The sequence below is a fragment of the Pogoniulus pusillus genome, chromosome 30, assembly GCF_015220805.1.
Source record: "Pogoniulus pusillus isolate bPogPus1 chromosome 30, bPogPus1.pri, whole genome shotgun sequence".
Taxonomy (NCBI): Eukaryota; Metazoa; Chordata; class Aves; order Piciformes; family Lybiidae; genus Pogoniulus; species Pogoniulus pusillus.
In genome coordinates, this window is record NC_087293.1 from 15,539,367 (window position 1) to 15,551,700 (window position 12,334).

The following is a 12,334-nucleotide window of genomic DNA, read 5'->3' on the forward strand; positions in this document are numbered from 1 at the left end:
TGAAAAGCTGACCAGTTTATTTACAACTACAAGCAATTTCCGACCTCTCCCCACACATTTCATGTCTAATTTTTGTTTATAGGTTCACAGATTACATTAGGCTGGAAGGGAACCTCAAAAGGGCATCTTGTCCAACCCCCCTGCATGCAGCAGGGACAGCAACTACAGCAGGCTGCCCAGGGCCACACTAAGTCTAGTTCTGAATGTCTCCAAGGGTGGGTACTCAACCACATCCCTGGGCAGTCTATTCCAGTGTTTCACCATTGTCATAGAGAATTTCTTCCTGATGTCCAACCTAAATCTCCCCTGCTCTAGTTTCAAACTATTGTTCTTCATTGTTTCCCTACAGGCCCTTCTAAATAGTCCCTCCCCAGGCTTCCTGTAGATCTTCTTCAGATACTGAAATGCAGCTCTAAGGTCTCCCTGCACCCTTCTCTTCTCCAGGCTGCACAGCCCCAAATCTCCCAGCCTGTCCTCATAGGAAAAGTGCTCCAGCCCTCTGATCATCTTTGTGGCCTCCTCTGGAGCTGTTCCAGCAGCTCCACGTTTTTCAGAATTCAACAGAAGAATTACACTTCCCCATACTCCAAAGTACTCCAACAGTTTCTTTCTATCACATTTGCTAGAGATTAAACAAAACAAAATCACATAAAACCTTCTGGGAAAGTACTTTCTGCAAGGTTTAGAAGAACTGTGAGATGTATACTTCAAAAGCATACCTAGAAGACCTAAAGGAATGGATGACAGACAATGTAGACACTATTATGTTCCTAGTTCTGCTGTATAAACCTGGCAGGGTGTTCTACAGCTAAAGCTATGCTGAGGAGAACTCTAACAGTGCTTTCTCAATTAAGGCAAAAAGAATCCAGCTCAGCTGAATATACCAATATCTTAAACTGAATATGAAAGCTAAACCAGCAGAGATCTAAAGACAGTGTCTTGTGCTGATGGGGGGAAAAAAAAAGGTACATTTCAGCAACCATTTCCCTAGGAAATATTTGCTATCAGAGAAAGTCTGTCAGTGTCAGTGCACTTTATACAAACAAAAGGAAGCCTGTGAAGTTTACATCAGATCCCTAAAGAAAATAATCTGTACCAGCACAAAATATCATAAACTTCCCATCACAGACACTTCAGTGGTGCATCAGCATGCCTCGTGATAGCAGGGCTCACTGCCTCCATCTAATGCTGCTCTCCTAGGAGAAAAAGTCTTCATGGGTAGATTAGGACTTAAAAAACAACAAAGCAGCCAACCTCCACCTGCTGAACTGAACCAGAGGTGGTTTAAGGTATAAGCCTGTATGAAATGGGACAGGTGACTGCAGAAGCCTGAATTACGGATGACAGCAAGGAGTTACTTCTGCTGTATAAGCACTCAGTTGATGAGTAGTCTTTAACAGTAACCATGATCTGGAGTTAAAAAAAAGGTGGTCATAAAAGCCCAAATGAGTCTGCACTTAGAGGCCATTAGTTAATTAACTGAAATAAGGACATAAAGCGCTCTGGACTCCTTGGCTCATTTCTCTAGCAGTACTTTCTCCCTCAGCAGTACAGCTGTTGGAGCAGTCCACTGCCACTTGTCCTCTCAGATTTCTGATTTTCTATGGAAAAAACACGACCTGACAAAGGCACACAAATGATTATGACACAACACCACAATATTTGGAGCATTACTACCTCAGATCCCCTAACATTTTTCTACGCTGCCAATTAACATCAACTTCTGATAACTGATTTGGGTCCCGAGGAAAAGCAAGAATAAGAAGTTGTGCAAATACCTCCTCAGGGTTAACTTGCAATGAACACTCTCCTTGCTTCTTCCTAGCCACAGTCACCCTCTTTGCATTGCAGGTTCCACTTGCTCCCTCCCAGCTCCTCCTGAAGCCATGGCTGGAGGAGGAACTGGGCTCACCCTCCCCACAGTGCCTCCTCTCTGTGATAGTTTGGGAGTTACCCACCCCTCACACTCAGTGAAATCACCCAGACTAGACTCAGCCAGCTGGAAGTTAAGGAATGGAGCCTTATATTCACAGCTTAGCACAATACACAAGCAGACACTCACACTGTGTTACAACTCATTTGTAATAGATTGTAAATATACAGCTTTATACAGAATTCTGTATACAGCAATATGCGAGTTAAAAGTAACACAGAAACACAACTCCCCTCCCAGAAACCAGAGAATCCAGGAGGGGCTCCCAAACACCTTTCCTCCTTCTTTCCACTCCTCTGCTTATCCCAGAATCTGCCTTACGTGCAAGGTGAGTTTGGGGGATCAGCAAGGGGGGTTAGAAGCAGAAGGATTAGTTGAGTTACACAGATCCAGGCAGAGCAGCAGAAGCCCAGGGAGAAAAGTAACACAGACACTGACTCCGACAGATAGAGGCTCTCTGCCTTACCTGTGTTGGTGTCCTTGTTTTCATAGGTCTCAGCAAGCCTGTGAGTGAAGCAGACACCAGCACTGCTTCCTTTTCACTGCCTACCATCTAATTGCTCCTCATTAAAACACTCCAATTAGCCTCAAAGCAGCACACTGCCCGTGGCACTTTAGCCATGCCCCCCGCCCGTCAGCTTGCCTCTTCCCCTGAGCAGAGCTGAGCTGCGCTGCTGTGGGCAGCCCTGGCCGGCAGCTGCGAGACAGAGCCAGCTGGACCCAGCCAGAACCGGTTCTGAGCAGCACCAGGCTGCCGCGGCCCGTTCAGGCCCTGCGGTGCCAGAGCGCCTTGGGCCAGCACTGGGGCTGCCCAGAACGTCACATCTTAGCGGGGTGCAAAGGGTTAACCTTCCGTAACTAACGCAACGCTGCCGGCACCGGCACCAGCCCCGGCAGACAACGCAGAGGCTCAGGGCTGACCAAATCTGCTACAGCAGATCACACAGGGCAGGCACACCCAGGTGCGTCTGCAAAGTCTTCAGAGGAGACTCCACAACCTCTCTTGGGCAACCTGCTCCAGAGCTCCAACACCCTGACGGGAAAGAAGTTTCTCCTCCTGTTGGTGCCTATTGCCCCTCATCCTGTCACTGCCCCAGGTCCCTCAGCCCTGCCGCAGACCGATGCTCCAGTCCCTCCACCATCCTCACAGTCCTGTCACCTTCTGACATGCCCAAAGAGAAACTCGAGGTTCCTTTGTTACTCAAGCTTCAGCTAAACACAGGGTGAAACGGGTCTTCAAAAAGTCAAGTGCTCTTTCTCACCCATTTATTGCTATTAGTTCAACTGCAATCATTATCAGCATTAGCTTCAGGTTTGGTATGGCAAACAACAAAGACCCCCCCAAAACTTCCTCAGCTGTGACACTGTTAAAGTGAGGTAGCTAACAGGACAGATATTTGGTAAGCCATCACCTTAAAGTCACTAACCTGTAGCACAAAGGTGCTCCCAAAGGTGCTCCACCACGGCAGCTCCCCAGCCGCAGAGCTCAGCCGCGCTTGGTAGGCAGCCCCAGCACCCCAGAGCTGCTGCTGCGGGCGTCCAGCAGGACGGCAGTGGGACCCCACCCCAAGGGTGAGAGCGAGACTGTGGCACCACCCAGATCAGCCTTCGGTCCCATGAAATGAGGCTTGCAGCTGGCACATGTGTGCTGATCAACTGCGTTTCAAAGGTTACAGCTGAAAGCAAAAGCGCTCTGAAGCCTTATCAGTCACAGCTGGACAGAACGAGTCTGCTAACTGCCAACTGATTTCAATTAAGTTAGTTTAAAAAAAAAATTGCAAATCTACTTCACAAGCTTCAGAAGGTCGAATGAATAAAAACACTCAGACTCATAGTTAATAGTCAGCTGGCTGAGTAGCACAGCTTCATAAAGATGTACAAAATGATTTTCTCTCTTACACTGCAATGCTGCAGAAGAATTAGAGAGCGTTTAGGACTGGGAATGTCCTTTTTCTACTTTTATTTACTCTAGGTAGTCTATCACTCACAGAGAAACCTCCCAAAAAGACTGAAGAGATAGAAAACAGGAAATATAACAGTCAGTAAGTGCCCAGAGGTAGCCAGCTGATAAGAACAAGCAGCTAACAGGCAAGGGGACAGTTGCTACACTCATGGAATGACCTCAGGATCTGATCACTTCTACATCTGCATCCAAGCAAACAGGATACCAAATGAGACAAGATCAAAGCATTTCCCACGAGCCTATTTTCTGAAAGCAAAAAATAATGCTGCGTTTTAGGTTTTTCTTACCTTTCCAGAAGATTATGAATTGCTTTGAAGAGCAGGGTCCTGCACTCGTAGGAAAGTCCATTCTCCCACAGTCCTTCTTCCACCACTACAAGAACAGAAAACGTCGACATGCTCAGAACGGGGAAATGAAAACACTGCTACAGAGCCTAGCTCCAACAGCTTCCATTTTCAACAGCAGCAAGTTCTATGAGACCAGTTCAACTATTGCCTAGACTACCAAGGTAGCTTCAACTTTGACTCGCTGAAAATACTTGACTTGGGATTTTGAAAACAAAGAAAACATAAAAGTACAAAACCAAACACATTTGTCCCTAGCATTCAGTACTCAAGTAGGAGGTGAAGAATTCACCATCATTCCTAGCCAGGACTTCTGAGAGATCCTTTTAAGCTTAACTACAGATGCAGACAATCAAGAAACAAAGCGAAGTACTCAAAGGTGTAAAATCAATTTACATAACTTAACCAACACGAAACAATTACCCTGAACCTCTCACTGCCAGGCTCGAGTGAAAATCTTCCATTGTTGTGACTTGAACCACTACAGTTTATAACACAGCAAACAAAGGAATACTCACGGCAGCCTTTTATTCCCAAATCAAAACTGTACCAATCAGCACCAAACTGCAGAGATGTTAGGAAGGTAAAGAAATCATCTGCAGATCTCTCACAGTGGAATGCAGCATGAACTGGCCACCTGAATGAGTACCTGAAGGATGCACGACCTCAAAAGTATCTGCTCTAACTCCATTGCTTCTGGGTGCTAAAACTACCAAAAGCAAAAACTCTCTTTGATGCTTCCGCACCAAGTTCTAAATCTCATTCAGCTAAAAGATGCACTCTCAGCTGCAGAGCATAAACGGATGATTAAACAACTTTGTCAAGGAGGGAGGAAGAATTTGTTAATTGTCAGAGTTCTGTCATTGCAGTTTTACAGGAACACTCTGCAGATCTTTAGAAATGCAAACAAAATTGTACAGCATGTGAAGAGCTGGAGACTCAACACCCTCCTTGGCCAGTGTGAAGGATGAAACCTTCCAACAACGTGTTATCATGCAGAGATTATTATCTATGTGCAGTTCACCATCATGCTTAAAGGAAGGCTTCTAAGGAGTTTCTGCTGGATGAAAAGTATTAATATTGCCAGCAGTCTTCACCTAGACCTTCAAGGCATTTTCTGTTACTCTAGTTTAAACGTTTCTCCTCAGAGGCAACAAATTTGATGCTATACAACAGCTGTGAAAGTCACCTGCAAAAAAGAAGGTTTCTAGGGGAGAAACCAAGTAAAGGCTGAATTTTAGTAAGAGAAAGAGTGCAACAGAGCAGGTAGCTACTTCTCCGTGGAAGTCAGAGAGAAATAGACAGTAAGGCAGGTGGGACAAAACAGTGGGTCACCAGTTCCCAGGAGCCGGGCAGACAAAGCCATCACTAATCTGATCTGTTGTTTGTGGCAATCCCATTCTGAGAACGTCAGACTGAGTGACCTCTGAGAGTCCTTCTCACCTGTATGATCTGCCAGATCTGTCAGATTTCTCGTGACAGATTTGTGCAGGCAGGTATCTCTATCTGTGCATATATTTATCTGCACATGCTAACTCCTTTCTCCAAGCATGTGTGCACTCCAGAGCAAGGATGACAGCTGGGAGTAGCAGTTACTTTCTTGTGAAACTGGCAGCTCATTCCTTTCTCCCTGTTTGTCCTGTAATAAGAGGGATGACTTCACCACTACATTTCTCACCAAAACAAAAAGCCACCATGTGCTGGGTTGAAGTTTCATTTGTTTGTTTGTTTAATGAAATCACATCTCAAAGCAAACAGCTAAGTCTATTAATACTCCATCTTTCAAAATCTGGAGTCATGGGGGTTAAAAATAAGGAAGGTCACATCCTCTCTGCCACTAACTGAAAATCTATGTCCTGCTTATCTGAGGTAGCTGAGCAGCCTGGTCTACTGGAAAATGTCCCTGCCCCTGGCAGAGGAGCTGGATCTTGAAGATCCCTTCCAACCCAAACCATTTTATGAATTGTGTAGCTGCCCTTACTACATCCTTCTCAGAACATGCTCTTGAATGCCAGTGGAGACAGCACTGCAGCAGCACATGGATCCAAACATGTGTGACATGCTTGGTTGTCTTTTGAACACTGGGCACAGGGGAAGAAAATAAAAAGATTCCCCAGAATCACAGAAGGTTAGGGGCTGGAAGGGACCTCAAAAGCTCATCCAGGCCAACCCCCCTGCCAGAGCAGGATTGCCTATACCAGATCACACAGGAACACACCTAGGCAGGCCCTGAGTATCTCCAGAGGGGGAGACTTGAGAGAGATGCTTTTGTATGAGAATATTAACTGAAGAAGGATGTTCTAGTCTGGAAGAGTTTAGAAAGGCAAAATATAAACAGCCATCAAAATTTTCCTGGAAAGCTACTAAAGCACCAAAGCCATGATTTCAGACACACCATGGCAAGAAATAATTCTGTGCAAGCTGATGGGGCACAAGAGAAATACGAGTTCCTGTTCCAGCTGAGTTCCTGCCTACTCCTATTATCCAGAAGGCAAGTATGGACAGGACCAAGGTAAAAACCCCCACCTGAAGGGGGATACAATGCAGGGTTATCAAACAAATCTTCCCCAGAGAAAATGCTGTTTATTTTCTCCCTGCCAAGATATTAGCAGACAATCCACAATGGGAAAAGAGGTGCATTTGACACTTCCATAATGCTTACGAGTGAGCTGCTAGTCTCCCCACAGAAAGGGAATTAATCAATAGCCCTCATGTATACAGTTTATAAATGTTTGTTCTCATCTTCTCATAGCTTCAAAAAAAAAAAAAAAGGCAGAGAATATTCATTGTGATTTTTGAGTTTATTCTTGCAGATCAGATGTTGAAAGAATTAAAAGGCAACGACAATGATTTAAACTTACACTGGAAATTTATAATTTAAACATACATTAATGAGCAGCTTAGTTAGCTTGGGGTCTTTTTTTTATTTTCAACTCAGAGACATTAAGGTCTTCAAAGTGTCCAAGGACTTTTATGAAGCCAGCCATGTTCTCAAAGGGGGAGGGGGGGGACTATTATAAAAATTTCAAGGAGAAGTCACAGCAAAATATCAAAGCAAATACTTCAATAATTTTAGGTCTCCCAGCAGAGACAGTGGAAAGATAATAAGATCTCTGTTCTGCTTCAGTGACCAAACTGACATATTTTACTTAAAAGCAAGATAGGAAGGAAGGAGAGAAAGCAAGTGGAGACTGTGTTGGCACTGCAGAGATAGTTATAGCTTTAAGAAATCCAGCCACCCACATTTTAATAATTCAGGTCACACTGCCTCGTGCAGTTTAAAAGTAGAATTAGTTTCAAAGAATACATATTTCCTCAGAGCTATGTTACATATTTCCTTTTAATGTATCATATTGCAGCAACAGCTGAAATGAACGTCTAGACATCAAACCCAGTCTTTATTCCCACCTACTGCTTTTTTACCTCAGGCATCAAAACTAATGAAACCTATTATCCAGAACACTGCCTTCAGTTACCACGTTGGCCGCTGCAAATATGAAAAAACACTCTGGGACAGGACCAGTTATTCAGCCATTAAAATTACTGAAAATCAATTTCTTGCTGCACACTGCAGAAATGCTGATAGATTAAAGCAGGACACATGGGACAAGGAGATTACTTGGAGGGAAGATTACAATGTCAGGCTGCTGAGGAAGGGGAGTTATTCTGTTAGTCAGCTAGCCAGGATTCGTGTTCACAGCAGCCTGTGTTCCTCCTTGCTCGGATATTTTGTCCCCTCCTTAGCATGAAATATGAAGACCACAGGGTTTCTCCCTGTGTAGACACAGTTTTTACAAACACATAGCCAAATAACTCCATCAAAATCAGAAATTCAATTACTAAAAGCAAGCATTTCATTTTTCATTTTAATTTTTATTAATGTGCCCCTAAAAAACAGCATCTCGAAGACTAACTAGCATTTTGAAGCATCATTTCTTCTAAAGAAATGAGTTAAAAGAGTAACAAAGCAATGCAATGCTACATTAATTCTGAAAAACTATATTACACCCATAAAAATCCAATTAAAGGCAGCGCTATTGATCGATCATTGTTACACTGCCATTGATCACCTTGTAAAATCCACGTCTGAAGTCATTAGGGATTAAATTGACTTATTACTAAATCAGATTCAACCCACTTAGAGATCTAATTTCCTTGCACTGGTTATGATCGTAGGGAAATTGTACTGCTTACTCTCACAGCACTCAGAATTCATCTTGGCTCTCTGTCTCCCACATCAACTCGTCAGCCCAACGTGGACCAGGACAGGAGCAATGCCCACCACAACCACCATCTGAGTCAATCTATTTGCAAACAGAACTGATGTGAAGCACTGAGAACAAAACGTTGCAAGTGCACAGATGCATTTACAAGCAACGTCCTGCCAAGGTACCTGTAAACAGCACAAGTCCTGCACCGTGCTTCCAGGAAAATCAGATATTAAGCAAACTGTGGCTGAAGACTGCTGCTCAGACAGGACCCCACTCTGCATGTCAATGCACCACAATTTTCTAGATAAAAACTACGACTTCCAAGCAGAGTGAAATTACAATTGCTGCACTCCAGAAAGATAAATAAAACCTTCAAAGGCAACAGCTGTTGAATATCACAGGAATACTACCAGGCTGTAATTGTTGTGCATTGAAACAGAAATTAGCATAATAGCTACTTATTGAAAAACAGATGGTAGGTAACTATCTGCACTTAGATTATGTTACCACTACTTAAAGTATTACTTTTATTGCCTTCTCGTTCCTGGTAGGTACAAAATCTTAGAATGGTTTGTGTTGGAAGGGACCTGCAAAGCTCATCCAGTCCAACCCCTGAAGTCAGCAGAGACAGCTGCAACTAGAGCAGGTTGCTCAGAGCTTCAGACAACCTCACCTGGAATGGTTCCAGGCACGGGGCATCTCTGGGCAACCTGTGCCAGGCTTTCAGCTCCCTCAGCAACAAACATCTGAATCTTCCCCTTTTAGTGCCAAACCATCACCCCTTCTCCTGTCATAACAGGCCCTGCTCAGAAGTCTATCCCCAGCTTTCTGATCAGTCCCTTTCAGGACTGAAAGGCCACCAGAAGGTCTCCCCAGAGCCTTCTTTTCTCCAAGTATATAATAAATTCTGTCTCATACTCTCACAGCCCTCCTCTCCTGCCCTGTCTCTTTTCCTTTTGCACTGCAGCACCCCAGGAAGTGGATCCTTGCAGTGACCTTTTCTCGGCATTATGGTTAACAACATTTCCAAGGGCACTGGGCACACCCTGGTCACACAAAATATGCAACCACTTTTGGTTCCTTAGAAATTCCCTTCCAAATATTCCAACAGTCTAGGGGCAATACCTAACTTCTCCAAACCCCAAATTATTCTTTATGAAATCACTATAAACATTTCTGTGTAATTATAGCTCAGCTCTGCTTTCTACATAGGAATGCAGCAGAAGCTATGCCAGAGCGCTAAGCAGCTTGCTCCAGAGAATCCAAGCACAACAGTGAAGTTTGCTGTGTGGTTTCTGCTTTCAATGCTTTTTACAATCATCAGTTCTGTCTTAAAACAGCATAAAATGAACACCAACAAAGCAGGATTTCTGTGCGGTTCGCACTGCTTCCTACAGGGCAGCAGGAAGTTGTTTGCAGTGTGAAACCTCCTCTCGTGTGCCAGAAAATTCCCCCCGCGCCCCTGTTCGTCCCCACAAGACGTCTGTGCTGAGCAGTTTCATTCTCGAGCTACTTCAACTGTCTTTGCAGAGGTGTTTCCTACAGATGAAAAGCACTAACCAGATCACAGTGAAAATGGACTGAGAGCTTGGCAAGGTTCTCACCACCTTCCTCTGAAGTGTTCAGGGCTGCGGATGCCTTAAGAAAGAAGTATTTGCTTAAGTTCACTCCTGGGAGTTTCCAGCATTTCCTCCTGCATTTCTGAACTTTTCACTTTCCACTACATCTCATTTCCCTCTGTAGCTCGTTGGTACAAGGGTGTAAGTAATTCCTCAGAAGAGCATAAAAGTGATCCAAAAACATGTGAAGGAAAAAAAAATTTAAAGGCATCGCCATGCTGTCCTAAATCCCACCAAACAACCTCCACTCTCCAAACTTGATTTGCTCTCCTCTTTCCCCTTCCAAATCCCCAAGTTGTTTTCATTTCCTCCCATTGTCACTGAGCACCTAAGATTTACGGCCGCTGCAAGCTTCATTCCACACATCAGCTGCAACTCCCCCCACTTCTGCCTTTTCATCTTTCTAGCTTCAAAGAAAATAAAAGCATTGAATTACATCTGCATCGCTAAGATCTTCCTCTCTGCACCGACAATGCAATGAGGACGTGGACTTGTTTTTTTTCCTCTATCATAACTTGTTTTCCATTGGTAGCAGACAGTGTATTTCTGCCTCCCCTACAGTCAAGGAGCTCTGCTGGAGGTAACAGAATGTATAAGGGCAGCCAGTCCCCAAAGCGAAATCAGAGCAAGTTCAGCCATCACCAGAGGCTGAACAAGATTTGCTCTTCGGAAAATACAGTTTGTATTAATCCATACTTGGAGAGCAAAAGGAACCAGAAGTCTTTTCTCATTTATAAAGTATGCAAGACGTCACTCTTGAAATACAGATAGATCGTCTGGAAGGCAGCACTGGGAGCTGCACTCTTCGTGAGCACAGGTTTGCTTTAAGCACAGCTGCCCAGCTCAAGACAACCAATTCCATTTTGAACCACAGTTCTGAGGAGCAAAGACCTCCCGAGAAGCCTTACACTGGCCACTCAGTCAGCTGCCATTACTCTCATGCCAGCCCTTCTGAGCAGTCCCTGCAGCTCTACAGGAGACCATTCCCTCCTCTCTTCCCCCCTCAATCGACATCCCTGAGCTTCCTACAACCATCCTAAAGAGCATTTTACAGGAGGCTTAGCCCTGGCTGAGGGCGCTCTGCAGCGTGACCAAGAGAACATGGAAACACGATTCATTAGACATGCCTGGAGTGCTAACAATGGAACTGCTTCTTGCTGCCTTTCAGTTCAGAGCCTAATGCACTGGTGTTACACAAGCAGCACGTCTGCAGACAGGGCAAATGTAATCATCTTTAGGAGAGGCAGCTTCTTCTGTCAGCATCTGCTGCTACGCAATATGCTTGCAGCCTGCCACCGTTTCCAACTGATATGTTAAGATTACAGAGGTAAGGTGGAGAAAGAAGGTCACCAACCTGTCCAAAGATAGGGTCAGAGAGAAATTCCAGCTTGGAATGTTGCCCAATCTCTCCATGATCACAGCTATCTTCCTTCCACTCAGCTAAGCTGTACCTTGTGGAACAAAACCCTCCAGTGTCTCCACCTCAGCTGTATGCTTATTTAACCAAGTAAATATTTGGCTTTCCACTAGCTAAAACCTGAGCTTATTCTTTTGCACAGAATTCAGAGCTGTGCTGATTTTTCCCTCAGTTCATACTTCTCTTAGCACTGAGTCATTACTTACAGCCCCCATACCAAAATTTTCCTCTTCCCCTTTACTTTTAAAGAAACAGTTTTCCTTAGAAAGTCATCTTTGGTAGGCTTATTGTGAGAAAATAAGCTTTAACTAAGGAACACAGGAAAAACTTCCACAGCAGCCTCCTACTTCAAACAAATCACGCACCACAGTCACATACAACAGCTAAAGGTTGCAAGTGTGAACCCCAACCTTAATTCCGTTCTAAGTCCTCTTTATATTACTTTCTGAAAACTCTTAACAAAAACATTTGCTTCCAGTTTATACATCACTTGAAAATCATGTTTTAAAGCCTATTTTCTACTTGTTTTCCCACCTCCCTGCTGGAATTCATTATGGTATTTTACGCAGGAGTAAACTACAAAATTGACTTTGCAGTTTGTTTACTTCAAAACATGCTGAAGCCAAAGCTTTGAGGCAACTTCTGAAGGACCCAAACCCCACACATCAATCACCAGATACACAAAGTAACAGTTAGCAAACCCCAATGTAATATTGTCGGCAGATGGTGAGTAGCGAAGCTACGCAATACATTCCAAGGCATAATATTTATACCTGCTTCGGAAGCAGAGGGTCAGGTTCAGCAGTAACCTAACACGGCAAAAATGTTTGTAGTCAGACTTGTTGCC

At 44.2% G+C, this 12,334-nt stretch overlaps 1 protein-coding gene across 7 annotated transcripts in view; it reads right to left on the minus strand.

The window, feature by feature from the left end:
* MED13L (mediator complex subunit 13L) overlaps window positions 1-12,334 on the minus strand; it is a 190,174-nt gene that overhangs the window by 97,841 nt on the left and 79,999 nt on the right. For 4 of the 7 annotated variants that reach the window (XM_064168753.1, XM_064168754.1, XM_064168758.1 and 1 more), the window contains one exon: window positions 4,184-4,268. In XM_064168753.1, the coding sequence (XP_064024823.1) occupies window positions 4,184-4,268 (85 nt within the window). Of the gene's footprint in view, window positions 1-3,360; window positions 3,531-4,183; window positions 4,269-4,400; window positions 4,525-4,758; window positions 4,963-12,334 lie in introns of those variants that run through there. The other 3 variants (XM_064168756.1, XM_064168757.1, XM_064168760.1) reach the window with 3 other exon arrangements.